Genomic DNA, 20,045 nt, shown 5'->3' with positions numbered 1-20,045 from the left:
CTGCCCATCTCCAGCCTGGGCCAGACACGGCCTCTCTGCTCTCTTGCTCAGAGCACTGAACCTCATCAGCCTCTTGAGAGCCAGCTTCTTCCACTGTGCGGTCTTCACCGAAAAGTTCTCTACCAGCACCCCCTAACCCTTGGAGGCTCAGCTATTTCTCTGAGCTCTCTTCCACTCCCCAGGGTTTCTGTCTCTTTCAGAAACCCTGTGACACATGACCTCATGTGTCACAGCCACAGAAATGTCAGTCTGCGCTTGGATTGTGATCTGACCTTTACCAAAGTAGAAACTCAGGCTCTAGTTTTTCTTTAACTCTGAGGGCCCAGGTTAGGCACTGAGACATCTGATTGACAACCCACATATATACCTCTGTCCCTTTAACACTGGTCCCATCTTTCCCAATAACCTGATCTTAGCGGAAAAGGAAAATAAGAGAAAATGTACTGTCAGACTCAAAGTCATAGGAGATTGCCCATGTCTGGAGGTCTCACATGTTCAGCCCCAGCTTCCCCCAAGTCCCCTGTCTCTTGTTTGTGACACAGGGTCTCATGTAACTCAGACTGGTCTCGAACTTTCTATATAGTTGAAATTGATCTTGGGCTTCTGATTCTCCTGCCCCAGCTCTTCATGCCTATTGCCCTAAGTGTTAGGATTACAGGTGTGAGCTATACTTTCACACTTCAAAGTCCTGGGCTACCATACAAGAAGTCCAGTGATCCAGCTGGGGTCAGCCTTCCCCCCCCCATCTCCATCACTGTACCAACATATCTGAAGGAGCCATGCCGGATATGCTCAGCCATCTGGGCTTAGGGATGAGTATATGTCCACCATGCCCCACCCCCACTCCCACCATCTTGTGGGCCTGCAGAGTCCAGTAAACCATAGCCACTTACGGTTACACTTTGAATACATATTGCCCTGCACTGGCTCATGTGCAGCTGGTGGGTGCTACTGGGGAGGTCTGGAAACTTCAGGACTAGTAGGCCATTGGTGGATATGTCTTAGGGGTTTCTCATCCTAGCTCCTCTTTCTCTTCTTCTCACCTACCCTTGCTTCCCATCCACCCTGAGGTGAAGTATCTGCTCCATATATTTGGCCACCATGGTGTTCCCCCCCACCCCCAGTCACATTGGGCCAAGCAGGTTCTGAACACCTGGGTAAATTAAGTCCCCCTCCCTACCTACTCTCTCTGGAGTATGTTGGCCACAGCTATGTGACAGTAACTGATGCAGCTCTGTTCTGTGGGTTTGTTAATAAATGCAAATGTGAATGCAGCTGTCCAGTCTCATGAGCCTCAGGCCACACGAGAGATCCACAGTTTAATTCACCAGACAGTCATCCTCCCAGGTGGAGGCAGAGGCTCACCTGAGAAACATTCTATTTCCTCTTCCCTTTTATCTATCTTCCCACCTCATGGCTCCTGGAAGCCCTTCAATAAGCCATGAGAACTGGGTATAATGGCTCATGTCTGTAATCTCAGCACCCAGGAGGATGAAGCAGGAGGATTGTAACAAGTTTGAGGCCAGCTTGGCACTACACAGCAACACTTGCTCTCAAAAACAAAAGAAAACCAAACAAAAAAAAAAAAAACAAGAAAGCTAGATGAAATCACAGCACAGAGGTGGGGGTGGGGTCATAAGTTCAAGGTCATAGGGAGTTTGTAGTCACCTCTCACTAGTAGCTTCTGGTCCTCTCACCTCTAACTAGAACTTGGGGGCGCGCAGGGTGGGGGGTGGTCCTTCTACTCTCACCTGGTCCTTTCCTGACCTCAAACAGCACAAAGTTTCACATCCCCAGATGACAGGCAGCCACACAACCTGCAGGTCTCTGAGGGAGGCAGCAAGCTTGTATGCACTGGCCAGTAGCAAATGAACCCCCAAGCCCAACCACTGGGCCTAGGAGGGGCCATACAGAGGTCCCATAGGCAGGTCCAGGCACATAAGATATCAGCAGCATTAGTGAGTCAGGAGGGTATGAGGGCATCAGTCCTCTGTAGTTGGAGGGTCCCTGTGGATGCAGATGACCTCTCCTTAGACCCAAGGGTCTGTCACCAAGGATCTGGCAGCAGTTCCCAGAGCCGACTGCCACTGGGATCAGATAGGTCCGCAGAGAAGATGCTGGGGCCGGGAGGCCCAGAGCCCAGTGGTGGACCCCCACTCAAGGCCTCCAGCCAGTCCAAGGAATCAGTGAGGGCCCTTGGAGAAGGGGACAGGGAGTTTGTGGGGGACGGTAGTGAAGAAGAGAAGACGGAAGAGAAGCCTTCCGAGTCCGGGGAGGGAGACAGCAGGTCAAATGAGCCAGGGAAGTCCAAGGGCACGGGAGGCAGCAGGTCTGCAGGAGGAGTGTGAGCTTTAGGGGGATGGGTTCTGCTCACTGCCCTGTTTCCAACCCACTTCTCCCTCGACGAGACCCAGGAGTTCCCAAGTTCAGTTCCTCCCCTAAATGAGGGAGCTAATCTCCTACCATCTGGCTCCACTTGGTCTTCCAGGATGTCATCGATGTCGCGGTTTGGAAGCAGCTGTGGATGAGCACACACCACGTGACCCTAGATCCTGCTTAGGTCTACCGCCCAATCCCCGAGCACTCCCAGCCCCGCATCCCTTTCCACCTGCGCCCTACGGATCGCTTCCTGCAGCTCCTCCTCCAGAGTCAGGCTAGCTGGAGGTGTCGGGAAGGGAGCTGGAGCTGGAGCTGGAACTGGAGCTGGAGTCGGAGTTGGAACCAAAGCTGGAGAGGGAGCGGGAGCAGGAACAGTAGCCGGAGCGGGAGCTGCTCCCAGGGGATCCGTAGCTCCAGAAAACTTCAGCTTACGATTTGTCGCGCTTGCCTTCACCTAGAACCAGGAAAGGTGGGAGTTCAATATGCCCGGCACACCAAGCCTGACCCAGCCCTTCCTTGGCTTTACCCAATTCTTTCAAAACAAAACACTTTATTTACTGGGCGTGCGCGCGCGCGCGCGCGTGTATGTATGTATGTGTGTGCACACATCAGAGGATAACTTTCAGAGTCATCTTATCTTTCATCTCATCTTGGGACTGTACCTCCAGTAGGCTTGCTGCAAGCGCTCTTACTACACAAATAAGATTACAGCCCCCGCCCCTATCCTGTCATTGGTTTTTCTCCCTTAAACCACGCCCTCCCTGTATTCGCAACTACATCCTCAGACCAACCAATGATTGGCCATACCCCCCAAGCTTGAGACCCGCCCCTTAGGTGCAAATCAGACCTCCTTTCCAACATTTCATTGGCTAATTTTCCCTATTTCTCTTTCTCTTCTCTTTATTGGTCCATGTGTACACAGCCCCGCCCTCACCGTGCCGGGTAGTCGTGTAGTTCCCAGCGCCTTGGGCTTGAGGCGCGGCCAGGGAGCAGCGGCCTCTTTGTCCTCTCGCCTGGGCTTCGGCCGCTCTCTGGGCGGGGTGCCACCACGCATGCGCTCCAGGAGCATCGCTTTGGTCCCGGACACCGGGAGTCCCCGCAGGCGCAGCTGCTGCCTAAGCTCTGAGACCTGAGTAGGGGGTTGGGAGAGGAGGTGCTGAGCGAGCTCTGGGGAGGGATGACTAGGAGGAAGTCAAGAGGAAGAACCACAATCCAAACCGACTTTCCTAGGGCAGAGGCCTTGAGTTTATGGGGTCTGGTGCCAGCCCTTAAGAGGACCAGCCCTGGGACACTGCACACTAAACTCCTAAACTCACCGTCAGCTCTTCCAGTTTAAGGGTCTGAAGTTCCAGCTTATGTGAAGGGGGCGAGGGACTGGAGACTCTTGGTGAGGAAGGCTTCATCCTAGCGACAGGCATGAGGGGACAGGGTAAAGGACAGAGGGAGAAAGGTATTTAGGGACCTTAAAATGGGCCTCGGAGAATCCAGGAAAATGAGGAATTCCAGACCTCCCGTGGAGCTAACACGGGATGATTTTGTGGGTGTGGAAGATAGGAAACTGGGGTCTCTGCAGATCACAGGGAGCATGCACAGCCGGGGCTCTGGAGGAGGAGGTTCCAGGGCAAGCTTCTCTTCTTTGCACTTTAGGTTTGAGGGAGGAGGATGGGACTTGAGTTTCTGGTCCCCTGGAGAAGGAAAATGAGAGTCCTACCGAGGATGTGGTCTCTGTGAATTCTTCTTTTCCCAAAGAGGTGGTTCTGGGGGACCCAGGGTTGACCTCTCAACTTGCAGATCTGCCCTGGGCCCTTGTCTCTGTTCTGGAGGCATGTACAGGTGATATGTCAAGTTCCCTCTGACCTTAGGCTCCTTCCAATGTTGGGAGTTCTTGGGAGATTCCTGAAAGATCGAGTAAGGCCAGGTTTCGTCGTTTGGTGGCTCACCACACCTGTCATCCTAGCTCCAGAGAGCCTGGGGCAGGATGGGGAGTTCAAAGACAGCCTTGGCACATATAGTGAGATTGTCTCAACAAACAAACAAAAAAAGCCAGGATGATGCTTCAGCGTGGTCACCACCTTCCTGGCCTGTAGGATGTGTAGTGTCAACTTTGAGACACCACAAAGGCAAGGCATTGCCTAGGAGAACCACACTGTCTTGGGCGCTTGTCCTCCTGTCTAAACTTACCTTCTTTGGAGCCCTCCAAGGACAATATGCTGGCTCAGGGGATAAGACGCCAGGGCTGACAAGGAAAGAGGCAGGAACAGGGGGCAAAGCTGGAGCCAGAGCTGGGCCTGAGGCTGAGATCCATGGATCTGAATCAGAGGCTGAAGAGATAGAGGAGGATCCTGAAGAGGCCAACAGACAGCTGGCTAGCTAGGGTGGAGAGAAGCCAGGGAGAAAGGAGGGCTGGCCGAGAGCAGGAAGCATAACCCAAGCTGTCCCGCACTGGGCTCCTGGGTACCCAGACTTTCACATTTTTGAGAAAGGAAGAGCATTTTGTACTTAGTCCGCCAAGGGTCCGTTTGTTTAGGATCACAGATATCTAGCGTATCCCTGGGACAGGACTGGGTGATGTCTGTATCCCCTGACTCCAGGGAAAAGGACAAATCCAAAAGCTATATTAAGACACTGAGTGTGGAAGAGGCTGGAATACCTGACTCCACCCAGGAAACGTTAGGGTATCTGGGATGGGATAGCTGAGCAATAGGAAACAGAGCCCAGTGGGTAGGGGAAATGACAGGCTGGGGTTTTGCTCTCGCTCTCGTGGGGCCAGGCATGCATGCTCTTTGGGTACTGAGGCCACCATCCCCTCCCCTTTGGGACCCACACTTACTGCAGTCTTGATTCCGTCTGTGGATCCGAAGCTGCAGGACTAAGGAAGGAAAAGGGAGGTGGGACAGGGAAGGCGGGAAGGGAGTGTCCAGAGCCTGACTTGGCTGGTGGGTGGGAGCTGCAGTTGTTGGCGTGTTGGCGGGACACACGTGCCCAGCCCAGCCCCTTTACGCTCCCCGGGCCTGGCGGGTGGGCAGGCAGCCTGCTCCCTCTCCCTTCCCAGGGCCTCTTGCCTGCTCCTGCCAGCTAAGCATCTTGGGTCAGAGCCACTCCTGAGACTGTAAGCTAGCCAGCCTCAGCCGAGAGGCAACCATGCTCCTGGCTCCACCTGCCACTTCAGGAGTCTGTGACCACCCTGGCACAGTCGCCATCTTGCTAACCTGACTCATCAACCTCTCACTTCCTTTTATTCACGCACCCCTTTGCCCCTCGAATTCCCCACAGCCAGCATCCTGCAAACCAAACCCTGGAGCTCAAATCTCTCTGGACTCGTTTGCACATACGACTTTACATGACTTCCCACCCCAACTTACTCTTGCTGGCATGCACCCACAGGAATGTCACTCACGTGTTCAAGACTTGACCCTCAGTTTGGGGGCAAAGAGTTTCCAGTGCACATTTCTACTCCTCTCTGAGTGTTCAGAACTCTTTGCATTGGCAACAAATCCTGGCTAATGACATTTCCAAGGCTTGATAGCTCTTGGTCCCCCTGCCACACACACATGCACTTCAGGTCCCAGTTTGCTCCTCTGCTTTGCCTAAAGGTCAGTTTAAGTCCTTTGCAACATATGCACTCTTGGGTGTCACCACCTACGGCTTAGCAAGCCATGTGCACATTCACCTATTATTCCACTCCATAGCACAAGTGACATTGTGTGTGAACACCAACCAGTCGATTCACGCATGCCAGAGAATCACGTTACTGGGACCCTGGGCCCTGGCTCTGGGACCCTTCCCCACATGCATAGAGACAAGCAACCTCTCACCAGAGCGGAACTTGGAACGGATGATTTGGGAGCGCTGGGAGGAGGCTGCCAGGGTCATTGCCAAGGCTGAGGTGGAGACCTGGACAGAGGAAGCCAGAGCCACCAGAGCGCGGTGGGGTCAAAGTGGATGACGGGAGGCTGCCATTGGGGAAATTTTGGAGACAGCATGAAAGGTTAGAGACAAAAGTACTGGGCCAGATCAGCTCTTTTGGGGGACGCCTGGTCTCTGGGCCCTTGGGTCTGAGAAAGGAGGGCTGGTCCTGAACCTCCAGCTGTGAGAGAAACAGGCTGGGGCCTGGAGCCCTAGGACTGAAGAAAGGTTGCAGCCTGGAGTTCTGGCTGGAGGGAGAAGTACTTGGGCATGGACTGCTGTGTCCGAAGAAGGCTTTGGGCCTGGAGTTCTGAGTCGGAAGCAAGAGGGCTGGGTCTGAATCCCTGGACCTTGGCGGTGCAGGAAGGACCTGCGTCATGGGCTCCTGCATCTAAGAGGGAGAGCATTGGAATCGAGTTCTGGGCCTTTGAAAGTGCAGGAAGCAGTCTGGAGTCTGAACCCTGAAGGAGGAGGGGATTAAGGACGAGAACTGCATGCTGTTAGGGACTAGAATCGAGGACAGACTGGAATCAAAGAATATGACAGGTGTCTGGGAAACATAGGGGTCCCTGAAACAGAATGGGTTGAGTGTCATGCACGGGGCTCTGTGGGAAAGATATTGGGACCAGAAGGGGGAACCAGAACGGAGAATGAAGGGTCAAATGAAAAAAAGATCCCCGTATCTACCCCAGGGGCTTCTCACCAGGTAAGCTCCGCTCAGCTACTCAGCTGTGCCTTGAAACGGGTGGAGTCTCCCGGATTAAGCTGGAGACCTTAGGCTCCACCCCACAAGCCTTGGGCCGCCCTCGACTCCCCTTTCTAGGGCGAGTGGGAGCCAAGAGAGCGAGCCTCGGATCAGAAGCCCTGCTAGGACCCAGAAAAGGGGCGGGACACACACGCCGCGAGGACTGCGGCCAGGCTCACTTCGAGGGTTCCCTTACTATCTCCTCCCCCCGAGTCCCGAGCTGTGGGTTGGGTGGAGCGGTCACTGGCGACAGACAGGAACAGGTGCAGAGAGAGGGACCCGGGTGAGCAACAGCGGCAGGTGGTCGTGTTCAGACCCTGCCGGCAGGCAGGTGCCACCTGTTGGTTCTTTTTTCCTGACACAGCAGTAGGAGTCAAGTTCAGAGGAGGGGAAAGTTCAAACATGAGGCCCAGACTCCTAGTTCTAAAAAGGAAGGGGGCAGAAGTCAGGACTCTAGGTCTGAGGGTGGCGGATTGAGTCTTAGGCCTCTGGCATGGGGGAGGAGAGCTGAGGCTTGCATTCTTAGATCTAATGGAATAGGACTAGTTCCCGAGAGGTGCTGGGTGTTGGAAGTCAGCGGTGTGCACAGTAGGCAGACAGCATCGGAAGGACTGGGGGTAGAAAGCTAAAGTTTGGACTTTGTGGGTAAGAGGGAGATGGTGGTGACCTGTTCTCACTGGTAGTACACGGGGTCTGATACTCAGAAGAACATGGTCCGGGCTGTGTTCCGAGTTGTGTGGCAGTGCTCAGTACTCCAGGGTCACATTTCGTGCTAGAGGGCAAGCTGAGGCCATGGCTAGAAATATCTCCCCAAACTCGGCAGCCGCCCAACGTTCCAAGCACAGTCCCTGGCACCTTAAAAAACAATCTTTGCTAAGGCCCCCAAGTCTTGACAAGTGAGGTCAATACCACAGATACTTTTATTACTTCTTGGCATTCACATCCCAAGCCCATCTTCCCATTGTCCCATCGTCTACCAACCCAACAACTCAAACTCTCAGCGGTCTACGCGGGGAAAACTACAACTCCCAAAATGCTCTACGTCCAGGCGGGCTCCCTTTTAAGAACCGATGCAGTTTCAAGCTGCGCGCGTTCCTCTCTCATTGGTTTTCAAGGTGTCGAAGCCACCGGGGGTCCATGGCGATGATTGGCTGGCAGCTCCTGCTGTTCAAGATCCCAGAGGAGGCGACGGAGCCGGCGCAGTTCTCTGTGCAATGCGTCATCTGTCACAGGGCCGGTGAGGCGCAGGCGTGAGCTGCCCAGGGGCAGGATGAGAGGAGGGTGCGAGGAAAAACTTTCAAAGATATCCCCTGTGAGTACGAGGAAAACCGAATTAAAAACTCAGCATGAGTGTGAGGTGGTCCATCTATCTCTTTAAGTAAGGAAAAAAAAAAAAAACCCTACAAATTCCAGGATGTAACGGGGTTCCCTGTGTTCCAAAGAATGACGGGAATTTTAGCTATAACGGTGGGGGGGGGGGCTGGGGGGGGGATGAGGGAGCAGAAGAGCTTGGGTTACATATTGAGACTCAGTTTAGTCCCCCCTGGGGGGGGGGGGGGGGCTGGGGGGGTGATGCCAAGGAGGTGACACATAATCCCCGCACTCTGGAGGCAGAGGCAGGTGGATCTCTTTGAGTTCGAGGCCAGCCTGATCTACAGAGTTACAAGTCAGCCAGGGCTATAGAGAGAAATCTTATCTTGAAAAGCCAAGAAGACTAGGGGAAAAAGGCCCATTACCAGGAAAATAGGGTCCCAGGTCCCCTGGAACCTTGAGGATGGGCTGGGGAATCTTGGGAGATTTCTGAGGACTGAGAAACCTATCCCTCTGTTAGTTGGGTTGGGGCTAGAGATGTGGAGAGACGAGGCTAGGAGATTAAGTCTAAGTAAAAACCAATGAAATGTTTGAACTCTTCTTAACTTACTGAAGGGGACCGCAAAGTAAGCAAGCCCTGCTACTGTTACAATTGCAGCCAGTCTTTAAGCCCTTCAGAGAGGGCGTCTGAACCCTGGGAACTGAAACGGTCCAGATTCTCACCCAGAATCCTGGGTGAGAAAGTGGGAAGGGCTGGGAACAGGGACTCTTAGGTCTCAAGTAAAGAAGCCATCTCAATGTTCGTTAGCCCGGTTCTGCACACCTGTGTCCACAGCATCCCGCTCTGCAGGTGGTGGGTCCCAGGCTGGTGGGGGTCCACGGCCAGGACCCAACTGGTAGTGGCTGAGGAGATGGTGGAGCTGAGCTGGAGTCAGGGTGGGGTAGTCAGTCCGTAAGCTGCTCCATGAAGCCTAGGGGAAGTCCCCAAGTTAGACGTCTGTGGTCACAGCTGGGCCCCATAGGGCAGACCAGCCATCCCAGTTTCTTAGGAGGTTGAGGCAAGAGGATTCAAAGTACAAGGCCAGGTTGGGAAACATGGTGGAACTCTTATCTCAAGATTAAAAAGTAAAAAGGGGTCTGGAGATGCAGGTCGGCGGCAGTGTTTGCCTGGCATGTGCAACTCTCTGGGTTCAATCCCCAATACTGTAATAAGATAGAAATCAGTGAAGTGAAGGGCCTGGGGTGAAGGCTTAGCAGTTAAGAACAATTGCTGCTCTTGCAGAGGACCTGGCTGAGAACTGGTCTGCTTCCCAGCACCTACGTGGCCTGTAAGTCCCGTTTCAGAAGAGCTGCCCTCCACTTCTGCCACGTCATGGACATGGTGGACATATATACACACGTGCAGACAAAAGTAGAGGTCTAGTGTGCTTGTGACCACTCAGAAGACAGGAGTAGGTGACTCATTTGTGAGCTCAAGGCCAGACTAGTGAATTCCAGGTCAACCAGAGCTACACAGCAAGATTTAAAAAAAAAAAAAAAAATGTGAGCTACCTGATTCAGTTTTCTCATCTGAAGAAAACTATGGCTAATCTACTTTGAATGGGGGTGTTTGTTGACATTATCATCACAGTTCCCATCATGCAACCAACGAATGATAACCAGCATTTTCCTCTGTCTCAAACCAGAATTCTGACTCAACGCATCTAAGAAATGGAGCATAGAAAACTATTTCTAGCAAGTTCGGAGTCAGAAGCAGTCAGCATCCATGTTCAGTCACCCTTGACACCGACTTCTGCGGCTGCCAGTGGCCCGTCAGGGTGTCTAAGTCATCTCACAGGCTGGAGATGACTCGGGGTCACAGAGAGGCTGAATACACAGAGCTGGGATAGAGATTCACCTTGAGGGCTGGTGAGATGGCGCAGCAGGTAAGAACACTGACTGCTCTTCCAAAGGTCCTGAGTTCAAATCCCAGCAACCACATGGTGGCTCAAAACCATCCGTAAAGAGATCTGATGCCCTCTTCTGGAACGTCTGAAGACAGCTACAGTGTACTTACATATAATAAATAAATAAATAAATCTTAAAAAAAAAAAAAGAGTCACCTTGAGCAGGGAGGTGCGGGGCACACAGAGCAGGTTCACAGCAATGGAGAGTTTCCGGAAGAACTCAGCGGCAATGTCACCCAGCCCGGCTCCCTGAAGCCAATCCAACACAAGGTCCAAGTTGGTTCTGATTTGGACGGCTCGAGACCATTGATAGAAAGGTCGGCCTTGACCTGTGTAGGAAGAAATGGGAGGCGTTGAATGAAGCTACTTCCCAGGCAAAGCCATTGGGTGGCTTTGAAGCCAGGAGATGGTGGAGCTGAGCTGGAGTCAGGGTGGGGTAGTCAGTCCGTAAGCTGCTCCATGAAGCCTAGGGGAAGTCCCCTTCAGGCTGAAGCCTGAAGCCTGGCTTATGTCTGCCTGGATTAGGTCTGGATAGCTCCTGGCTACTCCCAACCCTCCCAACCCTCACCTCGTTCCATCAGTGAGTTGAGAAGGGATGCGTTGGAGAAGAAGAACAAATAGCCAAAAGTCTGGGACACGAGGTCGGGATGCAGCTCGCACTGACTGGTCAGTTCTAGAGCTGCCTGGAACACACCCAGAGTAGGCCTGAGCCCAGGCGGCATGGCCTCCAGCTCCGCACCAGGCCCTGGCAGCTCTGCTCCAGCTGTGAAAGGGTTACTGTCCAGGAGAGCTGGCAGTGTTGAATAAAGAGTCTGGGGAAGGAAACAGAGGCAACAACCAGAGAGTGACAGTCAATAAAGACGATGAGGAATTCCATCAAGGGCTTCTGGGAAATGTAGTCCATTTTACACCATTCCCAGGTGGCTCCCTGATCAAACCCCTATTTCGGCGGTGAATTTCTAGCAGGTATTAGGCTCCCTGGAAGAATCTGTCCTGAGAAATGTTTTTGGGAAAGTATCTTAGGTATCTTGAGAGCATCTCTTGTGCATTATATAATCTGTAGTTCTCACAGAGAGGCAGCTCATGTAGGGCAAGCCCCTAAACAAAAAAAGGACCTTCTTCGGTCAAGGAAACGTTTGAGCAGAATTTCCAAAGGAAATTAAAAGAATGGAGAGTCCAGAAGTAGGAGTTGGGTGGCAGTCAGCCAAGGGAAGTTCGAGCAATCCAAGGACAGGAAACAAAGGTGATGACAGAAAAAACGTCAAAGACCACATAAGAAGTAAACCCTCAGAGGAAAGGGTTTCACAAGCAGGGCCACTCCCGGGTCATACACATGGTATGTTTTGGGAGAGTCCCTCTTATTTTACAGATAAGAGAATCCAGTAACCATAATCAAAACCCAACCTGCAAATAGGAAGGTCAACGGTGGTAGAGGGGAAACCAAGCCCCACAAGAATATTCCAGTGAAAAAAAGAAAAGGACCAAGGATCAGAAAAGGGAAGTGAAGTCAGATGCAGGAAGTGGTATGAGCAAACACACAAAACTCAGCAGTCAACTTCACCAGTGTAAGCTTTAAAAAAAAAAAAAAAAAAAAAAAGGTGACTGATACAGAGATCAATTCAGTTGGACAAGACATAGGAGAGCCAAGACAGAAAAATGAGCCAGAAAGGAAGTGATGTCAGCCCAAACAGGAAATAGTGTGATAAGAGCAAGGTGCTATGGTGAAATGAGAAGTGACTCCAAGGAGAAGGAAGTGACGTCAGAGCAGCACAATGTCAGTTAGGTGGAAAGCGAGAGTATTTCGGGAGGGAAGCAGTACCTTGGTGAGGTAGTAGACCGACTGCTGGAAAGTACACATGATGACCTCATCCAGGAGGGCCAAGGCCTCATCACACAGTTCCAAGTCATTGCAGAGCTGTGGGTCCGAGGACAGGCCTGGGGATGAGAGGGGAAACACGCTGGCTGCTAGAGCCTAGGTTTCTAGGCTCAGGGTATGACAGCGGGACAGAGTGGGCCCGGGACCTCAGCTCACCCTCCTGGTCAGCCTCCTTCTCCATCTCTAGCACTTTCTCCTGTACAAAGCTCAACAGCTCTGTGGTGTTGGCCATCCATAGTATGAGTGGTCGCAGCTCCACAGACACAGCCTCAGGGGTCAGAGGCACCTCGGGAACTCCCTCTGGGTGGCTAAGGGAAGAAGAGGGGGGACTCTCAATACAAAGACCAGACTTCAAGGTCTGAGTTTTCCCCCACCCAGGAAGTCACAGAACGTGCACTAAAGCACCATGGGAGAGCTGAGCTTCCCACCCAACCCTGTGACTCTCCAGATCTGTACACCCCAGCTTTCTCTTACTTCTCTGGCTGGCGGTCTCCAATTTCTTTAATTTTTTCCTGTAGAACAGTAAGATAAAAATCAATGTGAGAGGCTGGGTGTAGGGGATCAAAGCTACACAAATTAGTTTGCCTAAATGGACCTTTCTTGAGCACAAGCGGGTGTACGCTCATACATGTGTCTCTGTGTGCGCATGCATGTTGCAGAGCTGGCTCCGTGTTTGCATATGTGTGGGTGCACAGGTATATGGAGGCCTGGTGTTGATGCTGGCATCTTCCTTGTTGACTCTCTGCTTTACTGAGGTAGAGGCTGTCCCTGTATTTGAACCTGTTAATTCCAGCTAGCTAGCAAGCCAGTTGGCTCCAGGGAAGGCTGTCGAGGCTCCCTGGGTGCTGGGATGACAGGTGGTTGCCATGTCTTCCCAGCTTTTACCTGGGTTCTCGGGCTTACAAGACAAGCACTTTATCCCTTAGTCATCTTCCCAGTTACACACACACACACACACAGACACATACACACCACACACACATGCACACACAGACACATACACACCACACACCACACACACACACAGACACAGACACACACACACCACAGAAACACACACACACCTTTTTGTTCTTAAGACTTCTATTAGCATTGGCTCCCAATTTAGTGCCCGCCTCCTAGCCTTGTCTCCTCCAGTCACAAAATTCTGCCACACACATCCAGCTTCCGGCCATTGACCTTTGTGGTTTTATGTTTTTCTGTTTGGTTGATTTCTGCTGTTGGTTGTTTGTTTGCTTGTTTCAAAACATAACTTCTTTCAAAAAATTAAAATAAAAAATAAAAAAAATTTAAAACCATAGCTTCTCTGTGTAGCCCTGGCTGTCCTGGAACCCACTCTGTAGACCAGGCTGGTCTTGAACTCCCAGAGCTCCACTTGCCTCTGCCTCCTGAGTGCTGGGATTAAAGGCGATGGGCCACCACCACCTGGTGCCTTTTAGCTTCTTCTTTTGAGACAGTGTCTAATTAAGTTGCCCAGGTACCGGTCTTAACCTTTCTCTGTCTCTTGAGCTTGTAATCCTCCTGTCTCACCCTCGTTTGTGGGTGGGATGACAGCTCTGTGCCACCAGGCATAGTCCTCCCATTCCAACCCTACAGTCCCAAGTAATATATTCACTTCCTTCCCTTCTGCTCAAGTGGAGTTTCTTCTTACTACCAAGAAAGTCTCTGACCCCTCTAGGACCTCACTCAATGAGACTGTCCCCTCTCACTCTGGGTTATTCCTTCCAGTCACTTATACAGTGTCGACGGATCCTCCTGGAGGGGGGGGGGGGTGTTCATTTTACTGTTCCAAGTTCCATGTCCAAAGAGCTGGCCAACTCAAGCCCCACAATGGCCCCTCCTAGCTTCTCTAGCTTCCGGCCAGTGGCGTGGCACCTCCTCCCACATTCCAGAGTGGTTTTCCTCCACGATTCCACAGCTCCAAATGCAGAGGCGGGAAGATCTCAAGTTCAAGGTCAGCCTGGGCAACTGAGTGAAACCTTTTCTCAAAATAAAAACTAAAAAGAGGGCTGGGATGTGGCTTAGCAGTGCAGTACCTCTCTAGAATCCCTGAGGGACAGGCTCGGCTCAGCACTAGAATCCTTCAGTGAGAGACTGGGAAGGTGTCTCAGCAGTAGAGCACCTGCCTGGCAAACGAAGAGATCTGGGTTCCATCCTACGTACTACTAAACAAATCTAGACATCTAAAAATAGTTACTTCTTGAGGCACAGTGGATGGATCCACTGTCCCTGAACCCTATATGTGTATTAGCTCAGCCCATCTCAAAGCATAATGGGAAAACAAAAAACAAACAAACAAACAAAAAAACCAGTTTCTTCTTGCCTGAGGCTTGAACAGGGAGCTAGCTGGTTGATGTAGAAGAGAAACTGTGGAAAACTTATAGGAGAGGGCAGGAATATGGCAGAAAGGACCTGTGACGCAGGTGGGTGATGGAAAAGAGAGGGGGCAACCGGAAGACTTGTAGGACAAGGGGATGCTCACCCAAACGGCTTCTTTGATGAGCCGGGCCAGGCGGCCCAGCAAGCGAGGCAGGTGGCCCAGCTCCAGCTCCCTCGCAGAATGCTGCACACACAGTGCCAGCAGAGTGGCTGGCCCGAGCGGGGGCAGGTCCCCTGCGCCCGAGGCTGCAGCTCTCACGATCTCGCCCAACAGCGCCTCTTCCTCTCGTGGTCTGAACCGCAGCACCGGCTCGCGGCCATCCAGGTAGGCAGCCAGCGCCTCGCCGCGCTCCTGCAGGCCACGGCCACACAAACGACAAGAAAAGGCCCAGCCCGGTCCGGGTGGCGCGGCCCCGGGGCGCGCAGGCAGCCAAGATGGCCGAGCGGGCCCAGAACCCCCGGAGCGGGGGTCCTTGTACATGAACAGGAAATGCTCTCCTAGGCCTAACAGGTCTCCGGGGTGCAGCTCTGCCTCCCGCAGCAAAAGACAGCCATTGTGTGTGACGGGGGCGCCCCGGGATGGGCGCACCAAGGCCGGGGGCTCTGGGCCCGCGCGCACCGTGCAATGTCGAGGCAGGATGTCTGGGGCGTTGAGGAAGGTGTCCACATATGGGGCTGGGGATCCCCCGCGGGACGACGAGGGCCCACCCCGGCCGAACACATGCTGCTCTCGTGTCATGACATACACCACGAAGTCCTAGAGTGAAGCAGAAGTTGCTGCTGCGGGGATGGATGCGTCCAAACAGCATCCATCACCCACACTAGACTCTTTCACCCCACATCGCCTCCAAATGGTGATAACCTCCAGGATATCTCCTGGGTTCTCAACGGGCTCTTTGAGCATCCTTTGCCAAAACAATTTGTGGTTCCCTCCTATTGGTGGGTGGGTGGGTGGGAGGTTTACGGGGAAGGGCAGCACCATAGCATTCATGTAGAGGTCAAAAGGTAACTTGTGAATCGGTTTTCTCCTTCCACCATGTGGGCTCTGGGGATATAACTCCCGCCCATTTGCATGGCCTCTACTGGCAAGAGAGAGAGAGAGAGAGATTTCCAAACAGTTTCTCCTCAGTGTTCTCCTGTCAATCGCTTTCTCAACCCTTTTGAATGAACGCTTCAGTTCCTTTAGTGGACTCTTCTGTACCATGCAGTTCCAAGGACAGAGGCTTCCACAGACATCCTACCGCCTTCCTAAAATGCTCTGCACCATCACCCCAGAGCCCCACTTGTCAATTCTCCAGTGTATTTTCCTATCCGGTGACAGTTTGTCTTGGAATCATCCCAAAGCAAGCAATGAATGGATGTCTTTATGGACACATCCCATGGACCAACGGGATCCCATTATCACCATCCAATGAGTGTGCACTTCCAAGGAGAGCCCCCCTCTCCAACAGACTGTCTACAGTCGACTCATCCTTGACTCAGGATGGAGTTCAAAGATTCCCCCTGTCAATTAATGGAAGCTCTCAATATCCCCATCCCAAAGTAGCTATCCAGTGACCTCCACAGAGACAGCAGCTCTTTTAGAAATGTTTATAGATGCTTCAAAGAGGGCCCCTTTCTACATGCCGTATTTGAGCCACTGAATGGAAAGATAAACTGCAGAAGACCATGGTCTAAAAGTGGGCTCGCCTCCATCTTTAAAAATGGATACACCATCTGGTGCCCTTTCTAACATAAACCTACTGCTTGTGTTTTAGTGACACTCGAATATGTAATACACAGAAACATGGCCAATGGTGCAGCTATGCCGTGCCAGCTACTCGGGAGGCTGATGCAGGAGGATCTGCCCCGATCTCCCGTCTCTACATAAAACAGCTGCAAGAACGATTCCGAAGTCCATGCCTGTCTAGAACCCAGCAATGAGGGTTGGGAGCTTTGCTCCCGGATAGAGCACCTGCTTAGCTCATGTGAGGGCCTGGGTTCAATCCTCAAAACTACAAACAAAAAAATGCATTCAGGTTTCAGTGCCTCCCAGCCTCCATAAACAAGCGGTCAGGTGGTTTCCACGTGAACCTTTATAGATGGATTAGTCTATTTCTCCCATCAAGAAAGCCACCATTTCCAGAACAAGGATCTAGGTACCAAACAACAATTTCCCTGACCTAGGACACAGACTTTCCTTCAAGAAACGGATGTTAGCTAGGGATGTCCTTCTGACAATGGACTGGCCTCTGACCAAGACCATGTTTTCTTCCAACTCTGAATGGAAGGAAACATTCACTGTACCACCACCCCCAAATGGGATCTTTGCATCTGCACTCCACCTCAGCTCCCACCGTGCTGCTTCCTACTTGGGAACCCTGTGGGAACTGCCATTATACTGGAGAGGGCCCCTCATCCCAGGGCATTCTGGGTGTTGTAGTTTCTTCTGATGTGGCTCTATGAGTAGGGGAGATAGTGCTAACCTGAGCATCCTGGTAGCCCTGGAGCAGAAGGAAGTAGGGACGGTTGCTGGGTGCCTGAATGAGGCACTGAGTCAACTGATCGAAGTCTCCAGGGTCCGTTGGTACCATCTGCGCATCAGCTGCCCCTGGGGCCATGCTAAGGGCCTGCTGCCTGCGTTCCTGCTGCCTTCGCCTCCGCCCCTGTAGACTCAGCTCAGACACGCTTCGACGCAGGGACAAATTTTCAGATCGCTCCTTGCCCCCGGACCCAGTGGGGGTCCCCGATCCTGATCCTGGACCAGGACTGGCCAGAGCTGCCCCGCCAGATGCTGCCCGAGACCTATTCTTCTGAGTCCGCCAAGATGGGGCGTTTGTGCCTGTGGGGAGACGAGGAACACAGACTATTAACTCTAGACATTGGTTTTGCCTGACTCCAACTTAGCGTTGTCAGCTGAGAAATTCATTCTTTTAACATGCCTTTAGGAGCAATCACTATGTGTCAGCGACTGGCCCAGGCATTAGCAGTGAGAACTGCCGCTGGGGAGATGCAAACAATGATTCCTTCCTAACAATGTTTTCTAGAAGTCTATAGACACACAGAAAGTTCCCTACTGAAAGAAGCTTAACGAATAAACATGTTTTTCCACCAAGAGGGAAAAAAAGATTCCACTTCATCTGTCCGTGGACACCAGAGATCAAAAATGTGTGGCTCGAAATGTGTGCTCAGAAAAGGTGTTTTTTTTTTTTTTTTTTTTTTTTTTCCCTTGAGAGAGAAGAGATGACAATAATTGTCATTCTTTTGAGTGGTTATTGGTGTTTAGCCTACATCTATATCTACGGGAAGATGTCAGATCCCCTAGTAGCGGAGTTAAGGACAGTTGTGAGTTGTCATGTGGGTGCTAGGAACTGAACCAGGGTCCTGTGAAAGAGCAAGCCAGCACTCTTAACCGCTGAACCAACTCTCTAGCCCTCCCTATTCTCTATTAAGTATGTGCTATGCCATTTATATACGTTATTCCACTGAACCTTCACCTAGAACTTCAACCCTGTCTTGGTTAAAATAAAATAAGCTATACCCCAAAGGTGAAGTAATAAAAGATATATCATGTAGGTTACTCCCCTTAACCATGCTACTGCCCTTATCCGGCCTGTAAGTTCCGCCCCAGAATGGCACCACCAGTTTTGTCCTGCTGGCTCTGCTCCCCTCCAGTTACACCCCACTCCAGCACATCCAGTCCAGAGTCTTCCCACTCTGTGTGCCCCGCCACCAGAACCTCCCAGAGCCGTCCCTCAATACCTCTCACCCAGATCCCTGCCTTTTATCATGCAGGCCCCGCCTCCTCTCCCTGTAAGCCACGTCCCCATCACCTCCCGCCCAGGGCCTAGTCATCTTACTGCCCCCTAAGTCCCGCCCCACGTCTCTGTGCCCTTCCCAGGCTGACCGTCTGCATCCGCAGCCCCGAAGGCCTCCTGCTCCAGCCGTCGAGCCTCCTCGCGGCCGCGCAGCTCAAAGCGCCGCGCCCAGCCCGGACGGGCGCGCCACAGGTCCTGCACCAGCAGAGGGCGCTCCGCGTCGGCCAACACCCGCAGGTGCTCCGCACGCCACTCGCCTCCGCCCACGCCGACCGCGGGCCGGCCCAGAGCGTCGCAAAGCGCGTAGGCGTCCACGCAGCCGCTGTCGCCCGCTCCGCGGCCGCCCGTCAGCCCGTAGCGCTCCAGCGCCTCCGCCACCAGCTCGCGCGCGGTGGATCGCTCCGTAGCCAGCACGCTCTTGTAGTTGGCGCCCGACGCCAGCCCAGCAGCGAAGATCTTGAGCACTCCCGGGGGCACCGCGGCACGCGTGGGCAACGGGGGCTCCGGAGCTACACCCGCCGCCAGTTCAGGCAGCTTCTTCTCGCTGGCCCAGCGCTGCGCGCCCCCAGGCGTGCCAGGACCCCCGGCGCCGCCGGCCCCCGAGCCCCGAAACAGCTGCGAGATGCGCTTGGCTCGGCTGCCCGACGCTCCCCCCGCCGCCTTCACCGCACCTACGCGCCGCAGCTCCACGTGCGGCGGCGGCGGCGGCGGCAGGGGCTCGCTGCTGCGGCTCCCCGTGTCGGAGGACGAGGACCTGAGGAGAAAGAAGTGGGCAGAGAGAACCCAGAAGAGAGACTCAGAGACAGAGACACAGAGAGACACCCAGAGATAAAGTGCCCCGAAAGAGGGGCCAAAGACACAGAGAAACCGAGAAAGGGGGAGGGACAGAAACTCAAGAGTCAGAGACAAAGAACCAAAGAAAAGGGACACAGGGGTGGGGGCAGAAAACCAAGATGGTGGTGTGCGGTGGGAAGAATGGAGATAAGAGAGATAAGTAATAAAATTAATAAAGATATGACCCTTGGTGAACAGAGAGAGGGGATGTGTACTGTGTTCCATCCCAGTGCCCACTTCTTCTCTCCCTGTGCCTCGACGTCACTGTGTTCCACTGTCACCCCTCAGCTCGCTTGTCTATTTAGGGCAGGAACCACTGCCCACTTTTGTAGGGTCCCTGGCATGACTCAGTGATTAAACAGGGACAAATGGCAGGCATACCATAGAGGTTGACCACTTACTTGACAGAGGCAGCGCTGGGCCAGCGCCGCCCCAGTTTGGCGAGCTGTTTCCTTGGGGAATTGATCCACAGGCCCACTGGAAGATGGAGCTTCCCGAAGCGGGGGCTTCCGCCCTCCTTTCGTTCACCAGATAGCATGGCCCTAAGGGAAGAGGGGAAGGCCCCAAGTCCTAAGGCCACAGTCGGGTGGGGTGGGGTGGAGTGGGGAGCTACGGAAGAGAGAATCAGTTCTGGTTCCTGAATCCCAGGGAGTAAGAGGGGTAAAGAAATGAGCTCCTAGGTCCCAGGATGGGTGGAGTCATTGTTGTGGCTCTTACCCTGCTTCGGGTCCCGTAGCACCCGGAGGCCCTGGTGCCGTTGGCCTCCGTTAAGTCCCAATCCCTCTGTAAAGTGTTTTCCTCTGCCCAAGCTCCCAGCACTGGGTGGGGGACAGGAAAAGGCAAGAGGAAACCCGGCAGGAAGAGCGGGGAGG

At 53.1% G+C, this 20,045-nt stretch overlaps 2 protein-coding genes across 2 annotated transcripts; both read right to left on the bottom strand.

The window, feature by feature from the left end:
• Positions 1-1,279: 1,279 nt before the first annotated feature.
• Mamstr (MEF2 activating motif and SAP domain containing transcriptional regulator) lies at positions 1,280-7,042 on the bottom strand. Its single transcript, XM_021167804.1, has 10 exons — positions 6,989-7,042; positions 6,195-6,332; positions 5,210-5,248; positions 4,561-4,700; positions 4,091-4,275; positions 3,696-3,783; positions 3,314-3,508; positions 2,609-2,833; positions 2,464-2,518; positions 1,280-2,331 (listed from the first exon to the last, which is right to left on the bottom strand). The coding sequence occupies exons 2-10, from the start codon at positions 6,250-6,252 to the stop codon at positions 2,048-2,050; spliced, it is 1,269 nt and encodes a 422-aa protein (XP_021023463.1). The 5' UTR covers positions 6,253-6,332; positions 6,989-7,042; the 3' UTR covers positions 1,280-2,047.
• An 890-nt stretch (positions 7,043-7,932) lies between these two features.
• Positions 7,933-19,955, bottom strand: Rasip1 (Ras interacting protein 1). The gene is made up of 12 exons (XM_021167776.1): positions 19,891-19,955; positions 19,575-19,715; positions 18,429-19,093; positions 17,008-17,363; positions 14,646-15,299; positions 12,638-12,675; positions 12,320-12,471; positions 12,107-12,222; positions 10,856-11,099; positions 10,444-10,616; positions 9,165-9,312; positions 7,933-8,340 (listed from the first exon to the last, which is right to left on the bottom strand). The coding sequence occupies exons 2-12, from the start codon at positions 19,709-19,711 to the stop codon at positions 8,141-8,143; spliced, it is 2,883 nt and encodes a 960-aa protein (XP_021023435.1). The 5' UTR covers positions 19,712-19,715; positions 19,891-19,955; the 3' UTR covers positions 7,933-8,140.
• Positions 19,956-20,045: the final 90 nt, after the last annotated feature.

The sequence above is a fragment of the Mus caroli genome, chromosome 7, assembly GCF_900094665.2.
Source record: "Mus caroli chromosome 7, CAROLI_EIJ_v1.1, whole genome shotgun sequence".
NCBI classification, from domain to species: Eukaryota; Metazoa; Chordata; class Mammalia; order Rodentia; family Muridae; genus Mus; species Mus caroli.
Note: the sequence above shows the minus strand (reverse complement) of the source record. Positions and strands in the feature narration are given on the sequence as shown.

Excerpts from the sequence above, each read along its gene's own strand:
- Mamstr (XM_021167804.1), bottom strand. The coding sequence starts at position 6,252 with ATGACCCTGGCAGCCTCCTCCCAGCGCTCCCAAATCATCCGTTCCAAG. Across the intron at positions 5,249-6,194 it reads CCGTTCCAAGTTCCGCTCTG|TCCTGCAGCTTCGGATCCAC; the intron begins GTGAGAGGTTGC and ends TTCCTTCCTTAG. Across the intron at positions 2,834-3,313 it reads CTACACGACTACCCGGCACG|GTGAAGGCAAGCGCGACAAA; the intron begins GTGAGGGCGGGG and ends TCCTGGTTCTAG.
- Rasip1 (XM_021167776.1), bottom strand. The coding sequence starts at position 19,711 with ATGCTATCTGGTGAACGAAAGGAGGGCGGAAGCCCCCGCTTCGGGAAG. Across the intron at positions 15,300-17,007 it reads AGGGCTACCAGGATGCTCAG|GACTTCGTGGTGTATGTCAT; the intron begins GTTAGCACTATC and ends GCTTCACTCTAG. Across the intron at positions 12,676-14,645 it reads TCATCAAAGAAGCCGTTTGG|GAAAAAATTAAAGAAATTGG; the intron begins GTGAGCATCCCC and ends ACTGTTCTACAG.